The sequence below is a fragment of the Lycorma delicatula genome, chromosome 1, assembly GCF_047948215.1.
Source record: "Lycorma delicatula isolate Av1 chromosome 1, ASM4794821v1, whole genome shotgun sequence".
NCBI classification, from domain to species: Eukaryota; Metazoa; Arthropoda; class Insecta; order Hemiptera; family Fulgoridae; genus Lycorma; species Lycorma delicatula.
Window position 1 is genome coordinate 66,781,053 of NC_134455.1, and position 19,790 is coordinate 66,800,842.

Below are 19,790 nucleotides of genomic sequence, written 5' to 3' on the forward strand. Positions count from 1 at the left end.
AATACTTAATACCTGGAGAATACTAAAGAGTAATTTTAGATGCTTATATGTATATAAAAATACAGTATTTAAACAATTATAATTACACTAGTACGAGCGGAAAGAGATGAAATGAAATTGTATAATTTTCTTTTTGTAAATTATAAAAAAAGAACGATAATTTATTAAATTATTATTTGTAATAATTTTTTCATATTTATCATTAATAATTTTAAGATAGATAAATTTAATGTGTATATATATATTTTTTTTAAATGAAAAAATGATTGAAACATATGCCAACATCGTTTATTGTAATAAGAAAACATTTCGTAAAACATTATTGAAAAAATATTAAAATTTTAGACAGGGTCAATAAAAAACGTACTAAAGAAATCATAGAAACTATTTAGGTATATCTAGCTGTTTGATATGTATTAACCATGAGTGACCGTCTGATGATTTTGTCACTGTCGAATTCGTGGAAAACATAGCACCAATCAAAAATTATTCGCATTGAATTTAGGAAGCGTAAACATGACGCAGACACTATGAAATTTGCATTGCCGCGACATAGGAGGGGATTCGTTCCTTCAGCTCGTCTATAAATTTAGCGGAATCGAAATGAAGGTATCATTCACACAACTCTTCGACGTCTTGTTCAAATGTAAGTACAAACATTATTTACTATGATATTGTTAAAATATTTCTGTATAAAATTCATGCAAAAAGTATTTTTATTTTTATTTTTTATTTTTTTTAATTTAACAGCTAACTCAATTTTAGTTACAATATTATAACAAATACGTAAGATTTCTGTACTCTAATTCATTTAATTCAATGTTCTATGAAATAGATGTGTATTTTTAAAATAGATATTCTCAGATTAACTTTTTATTATTAACTTCATTCGTTTGACTTGTTTATTATTTTTTGTTATCATTATTGTAATAAATAAAATAATTTTATATTATTATAATTGCAAGGTAGAGCTTTTGGGTAAAATAATTCTTTCACTCCCCTCCTTGTTAGTACAATTTCCCCCACCCTTAGATCTACAACACACTCACGCATGCGGCCAACAATCACACATACGCAATCACCTACCGCCACACTACTACAACTTAGTGTTAATAGTCTGTTGTCTCGATTCGAAAACTTCATTGTCAGACACGTTAATGCCGCTGTGTGTGGATCAACCGGTAACTTAACTGTCGATGATAAATATAAATTTTATTTGATTAATACTTACACTTATCTATTTTATCTAAAATACGTAACTATTTGATTAAATATTAGGTATATATCTTTTTTAATACGTTTATATATAAAGAAAAAATTATATTTTATTAAAATTTAATTTATAACTAACTTTAAAACTTAAAGTTCAGAAATTATAAATCTATAATTTGTTAGTAACAGGACCATGAACTCATTAATATAACCATTTTATCAGTAATCATAAATAAAATAAAATAATAATAATACCATTATACCTGGATAGTATAAAATAATTTATAATTATTTTTCTATTCTTTTACGTATTCAGGTCTATTTATATGATAATGCCACTTGACGCACGTTTATTGATAATTCTGGTAATGGCCATTTCATTGCCAAACGGTGTTATACCGCGGCCACAATATGATTCTGATGAAGATGTGGATATTTCAAAAGTACATCAACCAAAATATTCATTAGAAGAATTACGACCGATAGATGCAGCACGAGTATATCTTAACAATAAACAACTACACAGTGCTGTGATGAGTGTATTATATCAATTGTCAGAAGAAGATTTAAGAGCATTAGAAGAATTAGTGCCACCTGAAGAATTACTTCAAGGAGATATGCCGCCTGAGGATGCACCAGTTCCTCTTGAAGATCTTAATGTTACTCTGGCATCACTTAACTCATCCGAAACAGAATTACCTTTTCCTGAATTGCAAAAAGCCAACAGAGAAAGGTATGTGTAGTCATTTTTTTTATTATAATAATAATATTAGTGATTTAAAAATAATTAACTGTTAAATTAAAATATCTAACGATAGAAAATGTAAATATAAAAATAATAGTAAAACAAAACTTTTCTATCGTGTAAATGAAAATAACTTTGTAAAACAAAAATTAATGAAAATTTTTATTTTTTATGCAGACGATTTTAAGTTATATTTATTATTATAAAACCATAATCTTATATATAATTTTTGTTGTTAAACGTTAACATAAAAGCTAAAAGCTAAATTAATAACAAATCAGAATACAATGTATAATATAAATCTTGGAAAAATAATATTTGTGTGTGTGTGAGACAGAGAGTGTGTGTGTGTGAGAGAGAGAGTGTGTGTGAGAGAGAGAGAGAGAGAGAGAGTGTGTGTGTTTTATATATCTAATTAATAAGGGAAGAAGATAAAAATAAATATGACTTGGTATTTCTCTCTCACTCTCTCTTTCTCTCTCTCTCTCTGATATTCATTATTTAAATTTTTACAAATTCTGGTTAAACAAAAATAATCTGAAAAATATATATGTGTGTGTGTGTGTGTGTGTGTGTGTGTGTGTGTGTGTGTGTGTGTGTGTGTGCGTGCGAGCGCGCGTGTGTAAAACCTATCTGTTTCTTTCTTTATGTAAACAAACTGGATTAAAATAAAATTGTCTAATTTTACAATTTAGTTAAGTGTGTTTAAATGAATTAACTTCTTAAAGGTCTATTTTGATGTATTTATACACTGAAAAAATATCTCGTATTAAAAACATTTAATAAAATAAGAAATTTTATAGATATAAATCTAATTTTTATATAGATACTTAATGTAATAATTGAAATAATGATTAATATTAATTGTAAAGTTACTAAAATACTGTAAATTTGTTTATTATTTAAATATATGTTTAAATATTCTTTTTATTAGTTACACTACGATAGGGCCTATTAAATTAAAACAAAAATTATAAATTAAGATAAAAACAAAACAGGTTTTTTTAATTTATTTTTTTAAATATCGTAATCAATAATTTTATGTAAACTCCTGTTTGAAATATAAAGTGTCTATTTCAAGAAAAAAAAATTATAACAAAAATATTAACTGAAAGATTGTTTGTTAATACTAATATATTCGATTTATATCCGTTATATTTTTAATAAATTAAAAATTATAATATTTTTTATAAAAAACTAGATAACAGAAGAACTGCTTACCGCATTACACAATATAATACTTAAGTCTAAAAAATATTACCATATTATATTTCTGTTTATATTTAAAATTAATTATCAAATAATCTAAATGAATCTAAGTGCAATTTATTTAAAACTTAAATGTTTCAGATAGAACGAGATTACTTCGTTGACAGATTTTTAAATAGTTGCACTAATTAGATAAATCTGTATCTTCTGTATACCTATCATGGGTTTTGTTAAATATATACACAAAAATATTTATCAATTAACATTTTCAAAATATTTATTTTATTTTTAACATCCATAATATAGGTTGTAACAAGATATTTTTTTCATTCATTAATTTTATAATAATGAATGATACTAATGATTTCCTCCTATTTTTACTAACACATAGTGGTGTAGTTCATTTTTAATATCCATTGATTAACATACCTAATAAATACATAACGTATTATGTATTATTTATATTCTGTCCTGAATAAAGCATTTATTTGTATAATATTAATTAGATAATTAATTTTTTAACGCGATCAGATCTTAAAGATGAAAATATTTATTCAAACCTTAGTTTTTCAAATTTATTTAAAAATATAAAATATATTATTATTTAGTTATTTCTGTTTATAATTTAATTAATTAACTTTATTATTAAAAGTTTAACTATTATTTTATTGATTACTTAAAAGTTATAGGAATTATCTCTGTACTTATAATTTTAATAAAGAAGAATAAAATAATCTAACATAGAATATTCAGTGGTAGACTATTAGCACTTTTATCTGAAAGGTTCTGAGTTCATATCCCTGTCAAGCTTTGGCAATTTTTTTTATCTACTATAAAATTTATTTCTCATCCCCTTCCCGTCTTAAAAAATATAAGGGTTGATATAACCGGGAGTTAATCTCTATTTACTGTCGTAAATAAGTAATAATTAAAATAATTCTTTATATATTATATTTAATTAAACAAATATTAAAAATTAATTTAGATTTTATTTTCATAATTTTCTGTTGATACATTTATATATAACCTTGGCGATCCCAGAGACGTAATTTTTGCCATTTCATTTTTCCTGACAGGTTTTAGTGGTAGTTTTACATTGCCTTCCCAATTGAAACCCTACCAGCAAAGCACCCTGGTATCCACAGTCTAGCATTCAAATCCATGTAAAAGGCTTTACGAAGATTGGAACCTTAAAACTCTTGACTTCGAAAATCGGCTGATTTTGCGATGACGAGTTTAATCTATGATTATAGAAACTTATAATTCTGTGTAGAAGAATATTTTAAACAACTTTGTCTTTAAATTATTAGTAATGTAATCTAAATTCATAAGCATTTAGCCGTATAATTTTTTTTTTTTTTTTATTTGTATAGATACTAATATACTACATACTAGATATTAATTGTTTTTGATTAATAATAATTTAATAAATATATTTCTAAATTGAATATTATAATATTTAAATTAGCCAATATATATTAATTTAAAAGAATGTACTCTTATAACAATTATAGTTTTCCCATAATTATTTTTATTTGTTATAATTAAATACTGAATTTCAGTTTAATATGTATGTAGCCCACCGGTCTGGTCTAGTGGTTAACTCGTCGCAAATCAGTTGTTTAAAAGCTGATTTTCGAAGGCGAAGGTTCTAAGGTTTAATTCCTAATAAAAGTTGTTGATTTTATACGGATTTGAATACTAGATAGTAGATAACAGTATACTTTGGTGGTTGGGGTTCAATTAAGTACACATCTCTGGAATGGTCGGCCAGAGTCTGTACAAGAATATAAGTCATTCATCCTCATTTTAATGGGCCATGGGAAAAGTTGATATTATTTACTTTACTTTTTCCTGTTTAGCCTCCGGTAACTACCGTTTGATAATTCTTCAGAGGATGAATGAGGATGATATGTATGAGTGTAAATGAAGTGTAAGTCTTGTACATTCTCAGTTCGACCATTCCTGAGATGTGTGGTTAATTGAAACCCAACCACCAAAGAACACCAGTATCTAGTATTCAAATCCATGTAAAAATATCTGGCTTTACTAGGACTTGAACGCTGTAACTCTCGACTTCTAAATCAGCTGATTTGGGAAGACGCGTTAACCACTAGACCAACCCGGTTGGTTGATATTATTTACTAGTTCAACAGATTGCAACGTACACACTAGGGATAGTAATAAAAAATGTGTAAAATAGAAAAGAAATAATATCTTTCCGTTTTTTTTGTTTTTTTTTTTTTAATTGTTAACAAAATAAATAAAAATATTAACTGTTAAAAGTAATAAATGATTTATAATTTTCTACTTAATTAAATACTGTTAAGACAGTTATATTTTATTTACAACAAAATTAAATAATTTAAAATTATTTAAACGTTAAAATCTTTCCTAATGCTAATTAATTTAAAATGTACACATTAATTTCAAAATTAAGCATATTATTAAAAGGAAATTATTACTTTTTAATCAATAAAAACGTAGTAGGTTCTTAATTGATTTATATTTATGTATATATATTTATATTTATATATATATATATATTTTTTTTAATGCAAACCTTACTCTTTTTTTCTCGATAATATCACCAGATAAGCTTAAAGATTGTGAGTGGGATATGGAAATGTAATTTTTCTGCGTATGAAAAATGCCAAGCCTGACCGGGATTCGAACCCGGGTCCTTTGGATGAAAGGCCGAGACCTACACTCGCGTCACGTAGATCGGCTGCCTTGCTCTTCACTGAATAACTAATTTTCACTAAATTTTGATGATTTTATATTTTTATTTTATAGAGGCGTTCCTCTGGTAATATTTTCCGGGATAATCCAACAGGAAGATTTTTTTAATGAAGATTAACATTATTCCATAAACGAAAATTAATTAAACGTAAATTATACTTTTTTTTTATGTAGATATTATTGATTAAGCAAAAAGTCAGAAGGATACTTGTTTTTTCTGATGTTAATCTCAATTTTTTCCTATGTAAACTCTAAAACATTAGTCGCAAAAACTTAAGGAAAAAATACAACATTTTTAGCATTTCAGAATTGTCATTCTGGGTGGTAGTTTCTTTATTTTATTTATCTGTATTATTCATTTTATTACTTTTATCACATGTTGACATTAATTTTTTTTTATAAGGGGGTCTGAATTTTTTTGTTTACAGCTCTACCAATTTTATAATTAAAAATACATTATAATGTGAAATAAATACAAAAAAATAAATAAATCACGTAAAAAAGACTTTAAAGAACTATATAAAAAGTAAAATAATATATACTTTATCAATTTTTGTATAAACTAAAAAAAATTGAAGTCGGTGGTAAATTAAGGATTATTAAGTAATTAACAGTCATTTTGAAATTTATCCTGACTTCAAGAAGCTGAGATTTTAAAAAGTATATTTTGTAACATTTTTTAAATCGACGTTTTCAGTTTGTGTTTTTATTACAAATTTAAAAAAAAATGAAAATGATACTGAACATTATTAATACATGAAATAAAATAATTCGATATATTATTTTATTAATAAGAAATAGCATTATATATTAATATTAACAGTAATATGAACACTATTAAATTGGATGAGATAGGAGGAAATTTTAGAATTCTAGCGTACTAATCATTGGTTGTTTTTTTATTTTCTATATTTGTCTTTTAATAATTTTGCAATGTACTAAAAAAATAAAATTCATGAGTCAGTTATTCTTTAACCGGAAATGATGTAAAAATTACAACTTCTTTATTACATTTCATCAAACTACACTGTATAAAACAGTTTGATTTTTTTATTCAATGACTATAGGAATAAAAATAAATATTTTCAAAAAGTTATAAATTTTTTTATTTACTTTTAAGAAAAAAGAATAGAGTGTCAACATACTAATAAATTTATCGCTAATGAATCTTACTTTTGTTAAACAGCATCACGAATAGTATTTTATATATGTTGAAAATTGTTAAATATAAAATTTAACAATTATTTGCAAATTAATGCAATTTTTTTTTATGAAATATCTTTCAAAGTTAATTCTCACTCCTTTATTGGAATACAACAATACTTGATAACCAAATTTTTCGATTAATTACGATAACAAATGATGCTGTCATAACGATTTTAACGAATACAAAGAAATGTAACGGATTATGCAACAAAAAATTAACTTTTACAACAAAACATGATAAATGAATTAAAATCAAATTTTACAGTATATTTTAAATTAATGGAACTTCACTTGTAACGGAACGTTATCAATGTACAACCCATGAAACTGTGTGACTCTGCGTATTTGATATTCGGTAACATCGGACCTCGTGATAAAAGTACTATAATAAATATTAAATTAGAATAAAGAAAGTATACATTTTTGTAGAAATTGTAATAATAATAAAAAATTTCCGGAAACAAGAAATGTTTGCAAAAATAAACAAAAAAATGTTCAACCAAATTATAAATTTACTAATGGAGTCTAATGGGAGGTTAATTTCGTTATAATTTTATTTTTTTTTTAGGTGCGGGTCAAGACTTATGTACCTTAGTAAAAAAAAAAAAAAACATTTCATCGTTATAATCCTGATTCCTTTAACCCAGTTGTATTTATTTAATAAGGCATAGAATACGGACGACTAAATTAGATCTTATAATCAAAAAAGATGAAACTACACAAATTAGTTTTTTGGAAGTATTTCACATTATAAAATTAAAAATGTACCCTCTCATTGGACTTTGAAAATATTTACATATTAGTTCTTTAATTAAGGGGATCTATAATTTTTAAATAATTTCTGAAAATGTGTTCAATAAATTTATGATAAAATCAAAAAAAGATCTAGTAAGAGCTGTTCTGAATTCTTCAATAAATAAAATCTATTTGAGACCTAGATTTATCTTCATTCAATTATTTTCATAAAGATTTATTACGTATTTAATTATATTTTTAGCTATTATCATACTAACTTCACAGGCTATTTTTAGCCTTATAAATTTTATCTTAACACTCTGCTAGAAAATGAGTTTTCAAGAAGCTTTCAAATTTTATTATTTATCCAGTCTTCCTTTTCGTATACTCTACGTAACTTGTAGCGTTAAGTCTAGAGATTGATTACTAAGTCGTCGTCTTTCGTTTAGATTATAAATTTAAAATTACTTATTTTACTGATATAAAACATTCATTATTGTGTAATTAGCTATTTTTGTTTTTTAATAAATTTGTATTATTTTTTTACCGTTTTGGTTAGTCATCTCTGACGGGAAACCAGACCAGTAAATAAAGCAATCTTAATATTGGAAAGGAAATCTCTTTTATTCTTTTTATTTATAAATTTTAAATATACTGATTATTAGAATTATTAAACGCCAATAGATTTAAATAGAATGCATTGAAATTTTTATATCCAATACTATTTATTATAGTAATCTACGGGAACCAATTTATTAATTACCGATTTTGACCGTTGCTATTTACCTTAATTCATATTTACCTTAAAGATGCTGTTCTTTAAGATCTCAGTTACTGCGAAACCATCAGTTTCTGATGGGAGGCGGATGATTCGTCTTGCGTAGATAAAAAATTGTCTGTGCAATCTAATAATGTTCAGACTAATATTATGATCTAAGGATTTTTGTTTGATATCCTTTTCGAATCTCTTTGTTAAGAAAAAATAGTTCAGTTACTTTTACCCTGGAGTCAATATTTTTTAAATCTTCGAAAAAACTTTTTTTTTATATAAAAGTGTATATAAAAAAATCATTACTACTTTACGTGGTAAGAATTAACTCATGTTTTTTTTATTTATAATTCAGGATATTTACCTATGATAGAAAAGCATACAGAAATAAATAAAATTGTTAATTATTACCACAATTTTAACACCACAAAATTACTTGCAACAAGAAAACTATAACATTTTTTTATTAGGAAATTAATGTAATAAATATATATTTTAATTAATATTCATTTTTAAATAATGAAAAAATAAATAAAAGATTAATCGTACACCTTGCTTCTGTTTTTCTTCATTAAGAGAAAATTTACTCGAGTAAAAACCATTTTCTAGTCACAGTATGTTTTTTCAGATAGTAGTTAAAAAACAAGTATGATCTTACGTAAAATCAAAAAGATACAAATTATTAAACTGAAATAATTGTAATTTTATTAATTAAAATAAATTTGAACATTACTGAAAGATTTTATTTCATTTTACTGATGTGAACGTTAAAATCTTTTCAAGTAGTGAACAATAAGCAACACCTCACGACCCAGTGATTATGTATATAACTTGTAAGTGAAGGTGTATTCTTGTACAGACCCAGGTCGACGGTTCTTGAGACGTATGATTAATCGAACCCCAACCACCGAAGTTCACCGATATCCATGTCTACTGTTCAGATCCGCATAAAAGCAACTAACTTTAACTAAGATTTGAACCTTAGATTCTTCTACTTCAAAAATCAGCTGTTAAACAACTGATTTGCAACAATTTAACCACTTGACCAGCCCGGTGAACTTTAAAAATATAACGGTAAAACTCGTCCTTGATATATGAAATAACTTAATTGATCGATTAAAAAGTAGTGTTTTACATATATAAAACGGTTTTAAACAGCAATTAAAATCTAAACGGGTTTTTAAGATGAACGTTTAAACTTTTCTTTATTGTAATAACATGTCAATTATTTATAAATGGGTCGTTTATTGTTTACGAATCCGAAATATTTCGCTCTGTCACGGTTTTAAGTAAAAGTAAAGTAAAAGATTAATATAGGGAAACAGGTGCATAATTTTGACAGCACGAAGTATTAGTGGTTAAAATAGTTTTGTTACATTAGTTTTTTATACCCCAGCTCTTCTGAACTAGGCTTCAAGATTAACTCACCGGCTTGGTCTAGTGCTAAACCCGTCATCGCAAATCAGCTGATTTCGAAGTTGAGAATTCTAAAGTTCAAATCCTAGTAAAGGCAGTTACTTTTATACGGATTTGAATACTAGATCGTGAATATCGGTATTATTTTGTGGTTGGGTTTCAATTAACCACACATCTCAGAAATGGTTGACCTCAGACTGTACAACAATTCATTTACATTCATATATATCACCCTCATTCATCCTTCATCCATCATCATTCATCCATTACGGTGGTTCTGGAGGCTTAACAGGAAAAGAAAAGACATCAATATTAGTAAATTTGAAAAAATTTCGAAATATTATTCAGTATGGTTAAAACCCCAATTACATTATAGAAAAAATTACCTACTACATTATTGGGGTAACCTTTATATAATAAATTGTGGTTTATAGAATATTGCCATTAGAAATCATATAATTTTAACTTGTTACTTGTTTCTTTTTCATTATAATAATTTTACTTATTCTTTCTACCATGATAATAATTACGATAGCTGAGTTGACCTATATATACTTTCTGTCTTTAGTAGAATATTAATTACTACAATAATTTATAGAAAGCCCTTTTAGATAAAAACAAAAAAAAAATATTATTACAGATAAAATATCATTTTCTTTTTTTTAATTTTCTCTAAAATTATATCCAATTAAAAAAAAAGAAAAAAGTTGCTGCTCAAAAATAAAAATATAATCCCCGGCATATATTTGAAATGTTGTAAAGCCTAATTTTGGAATAAGATTAAGATCAAATCCAACTATAGAGTTTCTTTAAAACTGTTCAAAATGATGTTCCAACTAACAAATAAACTTTCTTTAATATGTATTATAGATTTGTCCAATTTGGGAATATGCGGTTTTGACCGGATCTTTACGTTTTGACATCTAAGAAACCCCCCAAAAAAACCAAAAACTGGATGGAAATTTTCTGGATATTCGTATGTGCGTATGCATGTTCGATGTTATCTTATATCCTTATATCCCCTAAATTACCTTATATCTCCGGAATTACTCCACCGATTTTGACCAAACTTGGTCAGATTATTTCTATATACTGATGGCATAAAATGTTCAACTTAAAAGATCAAGGGGATGAGTCTGTAGGGCAAGGTCACCGTCAGAATCTCGAGATTTTGTCTAATTTAGGTCTTATTTTTCTTAGGCACGTTTGTTAACAATTAAAAAATAATAATATTTGAAAAGAAATGTTTTACAAAATCGCACCCCACACCAAACATTGCTTTAAATAAACTAGTGGTTAAGTGGGTATACGCGTCAATAGTACCCCCTCTTACTATAAGGATCGTTAGTGTAGTGCTGACTTATAACTGCTGTAGTTGCTTTCTAATCTACATCTTACATACATCAGGATCTTACATACATCAGACAGCGACATCAGAGGGCAGCGGTCGAATTAAATAAATGTATAATATTTAAAGGGTAAAAAAGTATTTAAAGTGGCCGTTAGTACCGTCACACCCGTGCGAAGGTAACACGGTATGCGCGCGCTCGCTTTAATTAGAATCATTGAATTAAATAAACAAAAAATATTATATTTAAATAAAATTATAAATATTTAAAATTAAGTTGTGTTTGTATGTGTGTGTAAATCGCGCATCAGAAAATAGCCGCGTGACGGGAAAGTCCTATTACTGTGCTGTCAGATTTTTGTTTTTTTTAATAAAAAAATTGGCCATTACTGATACAAGTAAATATTTAAATTTAAATTCGATTTAGATGTTTGCTTTGTGTTTTGTGTCACTAAATACACAACTTTAGAAATTAATAGTTGCTGATGCAGATTTTTGAGTAACATAGAAAATTCTAGCCTAGTAATAAATTAAGTCATTTAAAAATATATTAATATAAAAATATCTATTTGTTGAAACAAATTATTATTTTAAGTTTCCTGCATTTTTAATATAAAAAAATCATTACGCTCTACCGAGAATTTACACGGATGAATTATCTTCATTAAAATGAAGGTTGAGTTTTACAACTTAATACAATTTTCTTTTAAAAGAGAATAACGGTTTTGAATTTTATTAATCTAAAATAAGAATTAACTATTTTTTTTCAACTTATTTATGGAAAACGTCCTTTATATGTATTTGATTGAATTTTATTACATCTAATTAAACGATGTTTTCTGAAATTAATTGAGTCTAAATAAGAATTAAATATAATTAAGTTGTTTTATTAAAAATAATCTTTTGTTCAGTTTTAGTGTAATAGTTGTTCAATAAAATATAATTGTACTTCATTTCATAGGATGGAAAAAATCATCCATCACTAATCATATGAAATTAAACTCAAAAAAATTAACAATTTTTTTTTTACCGACTTTTCAAAGAAAATACAATATTACTTTCGGTCTTTGAGGTATGAGGATTACGAAAATACCATTTTCTTAAAATTCAATTTCCTTATATATGTATTTATAAGCCTACCAATAAAATTTGTGGCTCAAAAATATCCAAAACTACCCCATCAATTTCTTTTAAATTTAGATGTGGTGTAGTAATATATCTGAAGTTGTGCATGTAAAACTTTTATGAAGATTGATTGAGTCGTTCTTGAGTTACGCTCAATTATTAAAAAAAAGATTTTAATTTTATCGCTCAAAAATCTCCAAACTACTAAATAAATTTCATTGAGATTTGGATATGCTGTATTAGTATATATGACGTACATCTGAAAATTTGATGAAGATTTGTTGAGTCGTACGCTCAATTCAAGGTCGATAACAGAAAAATTAACCTCAATTTGAGGTTATGTTGACTTTATATTGGTATATTTTTCATTGGAGTTACAGTGATGATTGAGTTTAAATTTGATAGTCGTGTGCAGAGTTTATTCGTTAGTTTTAATTATTTCAACCAATTATGGTTATAATAATTCAATTTTCTTATAAACAAAAAATATATTTTAATGCTAAATTAAAAGAAATATATAACTAATTTCAGTTTTCTCGTTTAATTCATGTCTTGTGTATTTCTTGGGAAAAACTTATACAAAATAATTATATAAAAACATATTACACAAAATAAAACACCGAAAAGTCGGTCTTCTTTCCCAGAACTGTTCAAGAATTATGTAATTTTAAAAAGTCAATCGATTATAACATATTATAATTTTGTAAATTTGTCTGTATTTTTAATTTAATGAATGTTATATATATTTCACATCAGTTAGAATTTAATGCACTGATAAAGTTTGTTATGAATGTATTTAAAATATTACATAAGTAAATTAAGAGACTTTAATTATCAATAAACAGTATTCGTGAATATCCAAGTACATAAGAAAAAAATTAAAAATATACTTACTGAATAAATATAAAAATATCGCGTTAATTGTAAAAGAAAAAATCCCAGGTTTTAATTAAAGGAAGAAGGTACTTGTTTTCAATAACGATATTAAAATAGTTAACAGATAAATAACTTGACTAGACCACGTATATTATATACAAAATCAGGCATGTAATTAAAAATTTTGAAATTTGAGATGATTTTTATTCAGGAATTTTTTTTGCAATTGAAAACCTTTAAAACATAATTACAATTCATATTTCTATGTTAATACGTCATGTAAAACTTTAACTTATACTTTATTATTTTTTTTAATGTTCTTTTTTTCGAAATCAGAAAAAGTATTATTAGTAGAAAAATAGCATTAAAATCATTTTATTAGCGATTTAATGTTTTTTAAACTATAATTTTTGTTACTGAAATTTCTTTAGTTGTAAATAACCTGTAAAGAGTGTGAAATTTTGAACTTTGAAGTTAACTTATAATAATTTATTTAGGCTCTTACCAGGAATCGAACTCAGTACCTTTGATATAGCAGGAAATCACGCTTTAATCTGTGTCACTATTGCGATCAAAAGACTTACATATTCTATTTTATAAATTTCAGAATTTATAACAATTATAAAAACATTTTCCAGATTTTTAGTTGAAAAGAAAAATATAATATCAAAAATATCGGGGAAAATAATCATAACTTATGCTATTTATAGTTACAATGTACATGTATCTGTGAGATGTAAAACCTATAGACAAAAGACTACAACTACAACAAAAGACTAAAAATTAGCTAAAATTAGTGGGAGTGCTGCTCCAGAAATTTTTTTGGACCTTTTCAAGGCCATAATTAAATTTTTGTGTAAAATAAAAGAACCGGAAAAAATGAATCAAATAGAATAGCTGGAAGCAGGATAATAATCTAATTGTACACCTTATCACATTCAAGAATATGGTACACGGTTTTTAAGACATTCTGCTTAAAACCCGTATTCGGTTTAACCGAATAAATAATAAAATGTCAATACAGATAATATTTTTTAGTATTATTAGATAATAACTGTACGCTTAAAAACACTATAGTTCAATGGTGCTTAATTTAAATTTCTATGTACACAGAAAGAAAGAAAAAATTAGTTTTTACTAATTACCCTCTACTTCGGCCTTCCGATGTGTTTTTGAACAGATTTGGCAATCAAAGAGCCCTTGCTTTTCACCATCTTCTGATCACCACTGAAAAAACAACTAAACCACTTTCATATTCTTTCCACCGACTAAATTAGAAAAGGGAACGAACAAGGAACGTTCCATACACACGCGGAGTAAAAAAAAACTACCTTCCACCAGCACGCCAGGGTCGGCACTGAGGGAGTGACAGTGCTCTCTCTCCCTTGCATGCAGCTTTCCATGCGCGCATACGCACAACAGCTAAAAACCACGCCGGAACTGTGAATCGCACAGTTCCATACAAAAGTTTTTGTATATTTTTCATAAACTGGGGGATGTCTACTGACATTAAGCTATCATGTAGTGAATAAGTTTAAAGAAAAAAGAACTCATTATATTAAATGTTATCGATAATATCACGTGGAAATAGGGGGCGCTGCAATTCCACAGTGCCTATACGCAAGCCGCCAGTGATACGAAGGAAAAATAGAAATGGTAGGCCTACGGTTAAGGCTTAGCCTATCAACTTTTCGTACGGGAATACAACCGTTTAACATCTTAAAAAACCAGCGTGTTTTTTAAATATACATTCACATAATTAAGCTTTATTAAAAAAATAAATTGAATTATACAGGTAGATCGAAAGTTTTACTTGACTTAATTTTTAAAAATTCCATAAAAAAAAGTACAACTATATGTATAGCCAATTTATAACTACAGAATCTTTGAAAAGGTGTTTTATCATTGTTGTTCGCTGAACGCATTTCAAATATTCCAAGAATATTTAAAACTTTACTGACAAAGATCCTCTATCCTTGTTTTATAAAATAAAACATTTTTAAATTGTATTTTTAGATAATACCTCCTTTCAACGTACTGTAAAATCCAAATAATTAATTAGATACATTAAGTCATAAAATCTCAGATCAAAATTGCTGATATACTGTGGTTAATTAAAACTCAACTACTAAAATAGACATATAAATGCAATCTTAAAATAACTTATACGTTTAAGTTGATTTGAATTTCCTCTTATTGTATTACAAGCAGAAACCTTTTATCCAACGTATTGATGCCAGTTCTGTCTTATCTTAACGAATCAGAATAATTTTATTTAATTTTTCATAATTTAAAAAAATATTACTTTTTGTGTTTTATTTAAACGAAATTCTACATTCTAAACCGGTTAAGTAAATGTAGTCTTTATTGTTTATCAAAAGCCTCTTCTCTGATTTTATTATGGAAAGATAAAACTAATGATTATTTTAATACAATAATTTATAAATGTTCATGTGTAAATACGTATTATTATTAATTAAAATTTATAATTCATTGCGGGGAAAAAATAGTTCATTCATTGAGCTTTTGTGAATGTAGTAGAAGAAAATGTATTGATTGAATGAGTGAGTCATAAACAGTAAAGCATGTGCATTCAAAACACTGTACATAGTACGACTGTCTATCCCCTCCCACATACAGTCATCAGTCTAGCTTTTATATCACGAGCCCCCCTTCCACCAACGCTTCTAGATCAAACTGTCTGGAAGTATGGGAAAGGACGAGTACACATATTGTTATACTCAGGCGCGTGACTTCTGTTGATTTATCATACAGATGGGAACATCTGTACAATATAAATTCTGCATGGCAAATAAAAAAGATCATTTAAAAGATAAAAATAATTTATCCATTATTAACCTATTACTAAAGCTTATTATTAAAAATAATATAAAAATAAATTCCATCGGTTTAATTTATATGTTTTGTTAGTAAATATTTTTCGGAATTTTTATTTTAAAATCATATATTTATTACTGTTTTTTAAAGTAAGTTCGGTTAACCGTTTAACCTTCCGGTTATTAAAATCCGTAACATAAAGGAAAAATTACATCCGGTTAAAATAAAATCCGCTGAATAATTTTTAATATATACATATATTATTAACATTCACATTATGTGTTTGAGTTTATACACTGTAAACATGTTTTCAAGATTATCAGGGTGTTAAATACGAAATTAATTTCCAATGTTACATAATTACAAAGATAAATTTATTCCTCTGCAAATCTAAGTTATTTGTATGCGTTACCTGCTGGCAAAGTCATGGTATCTAATTTTTTTAATATAAAGTAAGATATTTTGAAAGTGCGTTCACGAAATGTGTACTAGTTAATTCATTTTTATCTATTGCACTTTTAGAGAACAACAAGAATAAACACCAAGCCCGTCTCTGGTCATTAACCCGTTACTACCTGAAAAATATTTATATTTTACCTGAACAATTTTTTTTTTTGTAATGGAAATCCCCGGTTGCCGGAAATCCTTTCCTTGTATGTCAATACTTATAATTTCAATATTTTTCATCAGTTTGTTGTACTTAAAGATGTTTGTATGACAAAACGATTGACATGGAGCCAATTTTTGAACAAAATCAAAGAAATTGATACTGGACAATAGGAAATTTACTTTTGGGAAAGTGATGAAAAGTAGTGAATCATTTTGGAAATGCCCGACTGATCAGCTGCGAAAACACCCCAATATATCTTTCAACTATTAAAAAATAATTGTTTAAATTTAAATCTTGAGTTAAATTCTAAATATATAGATTTCGAATCCACTATCCAGAACTCATTATTGTCAATTTGGACTGAGGAGCAATTAATTGCTTATTTTTATTTTGAACATAATTAGTATAGAAAAATTCGGGACCTAAAATAACAAAATATAAAACTGTTGAAATTGAAACGAGGAAGTAGTTGAACTGTATATTTGGTTTACAATTTTTTGGAACCTTTTGAAGTATCTGATTGTTTTATTTCCGATTTAATAAGTAAACCAGAAGACGAAAGATTAAAATAATATTCAGATTATTTGATGGATAATCCTCCAATCAAATCCCCCCCCCCCCCCACTAATAAAATCGAAAAATGACAGTGTATCCACCAAAAATATGGGCCGTTTTCGCAGCTATTTTAGAAAGAACGGACTGCTGTGATTACTTACGACTTATGAAAGTATATGTTTGGAGTGTCGCTTTATATGGAAGTGAAACTTGGACGATCGTAGTATCTGAGAAGAAAAGATTAGAAGCTTTTGAAATGTGGTGCTATAGGAGAATGTTAAAAATCAGATGAGTGGTTAAAGTGACAAATGAAGAGGTATTGCGGCAAATAGATGAAGAAAGAAGCATTTGGAAAAATATAGTTAAAAGAAGAGACAGACTTATAGGCCACATACTAAGGCATCCTGGAATAGTCGCTTTAATATTGGAAGGACAGGTAGAAGGAAAAAATTGTGTACGCAGGCCACGTTTGGAATATGTAAAACAAATTGTTAGGGATGTAGGATGTAGAGGGTATACTGAAATGAAACGACTAGCACTAGATAGGGAATCTTGGAGAGCTGCATCAAACCAGTCAAATGACTGAAGACAAAAAAAAAAAAAAACGACTTATGAAGGATTTTACAAATTCAACCAATGTTTAGATAATTTAAATATTATTTTTTAGCATTTTAAACAAATATTTATATAAACTGAAAAAAAAGAATTCGTTAAAATTAAATATCCCGTAACCAGAAGTTTAAATGACTTCTTAAAAAAAAACAAAATAAGTAAATATCATAAAACTGGAAGTATTGTGATCGGGAGAAAATTTCGCTTTTAGATTTTAACAGAAATATCCATTTTGACCATCCCTGAATCTATTTTGAACAGTTTCGGCGTGATGTCTGTACGTACAACTAAAAAACGATTAGCCGTAGAATGTTGAAATTTTAGATTTAGAACTGTTGTAACATCTAGTTGTGCACCTCCTCTTTTGATTTCAATCGACTGGACTAAAAGTATCCAAAAAAGCCCAAAATCCAAAAACGTTGGATATCGGACTTCTTCCTAACTACAGTAATAGGCCATCATTGAAAGCTTTTCAACGATATATCATAAGTGGTACTTATATTCATTGGTTCCAGAGTTATAGCCCAATAAAGTTTTAATTAATGAGATATTTGGATTTTACAAGAGGAAGGCACATCGGTTCGAATGCGACTTTATTTCCTTTTTTTAACTTTTTGTCTTTTTAATTTAAATATATTGATTTATTAATTTATTAACCTCTGATTGCAAAAAAATTACAATAAACAATAATTCAATAATAAAAAAATATTTACGGAAAAGTCTGTCTTTTTGCCCAAAACTGCCCAAAATATTTTTAAGTATGTATATTTTTCCTGTAACCTATATAGAAAATGTTATTTTCATGTTTAAAAAATTGGATGCTTATGTTTTCTTGAATAAACCTATTACAGGGACCATCAGTTTTTACAATATTAATCTTTTTGAACTAAAAGATCAGTACATTTGCTAAAAAATAAGGCTTGGACGGTCTTTAATATATATATATATATATATATATATACACGAGGTGCTTCCCAAAAGTACGGGGAATTTGAATTTCGCGCACGAACCTTAGCTGGTACGACCTGCTGCCGCTAGATGTGGCTAACAGTACTCTTAGTGAATCAGTGTTCCAACAGCTGTGACGGTGAAAGGCTGCATTGTTGACTTTGGTGCCGGTTGTGTAACGTTGTGTTTTGCTGCTTCGGCGAAGTTATAAATGGCAGATTTTAAAGAGCAAAGAACCTGCATCAAATTTTGCTTCATGCTTAAAAAAACTGGTGCAGAAACCCATCGCATGCTTGTGGAAGAATTTGGTGACAATGCTATGATTAAAAGTAAAATTTTTTTGTGGTACAAACGATTCAAAGATGGACGAATGACAGTCGATGACGATGAGCGTTCAGGAAGACCAACAAGCGCAACACCGGAAAAATCGCGAGAGGCTATTGTTGCAGATCGTAGACAAACAATCCATGATGTTTGTGCAATCGTACAAATGTCATATGGGTCCGTGCAACGCATCTTGTCAGACAACTTGAACATGAGACGCATTGCTGCAAAATTCGTACCGAGACTGTTGAACAGCGACCAGAAACAAAATCGCGTAGCTCTCTGTAGTGAATTGAAAAATTCAGCAAGAGATGACCCTAACTTCATCTCCAACATCATAACCGGTGATGAGGTATGGGTTTACGGGTATGTTCCTGAAACTAAGCAGCAGTCGTCGCAGTGGAAGTCGCCAAGTTCACCGCGGCCAAAAAAAGCACGCCAAGTTCGCAGCAACGTGAAGTCCATGATGATTGTTTTTTTCGACATCAAAGGCATTATTCATAAGGAATTTATTCCTCTT

At 27.3% G+C, this 19,790-nt stretch overlaps 1 protein-coding gene across 1 annotated transcript in view; it reads left to right on the plus strand.

Moving 5' to 3' along the window:
* The first annotated feature begins 571 nt into the window (after nt 1-571).
* The window catches only part of LOC142318120 (uncharacterized), a 55,838-nt gene continuing 36,619 nt past the window's right edge, over nt 572-19,790 (plus strand). The window contains exons 1-2 of the mRNA XM_075354661.1: nt 572-646; nt 1,529-1,945. Coding sequence (XP_075210776.1) covers nt 645-646; nt 1,529-1,945 — 419 coding nt within the window. The 5' untranslated portion in view covers nt 572-644. The remainder of the gene's footprint in view (nt 647-1,528; nt 1,946-19,790) is intronic.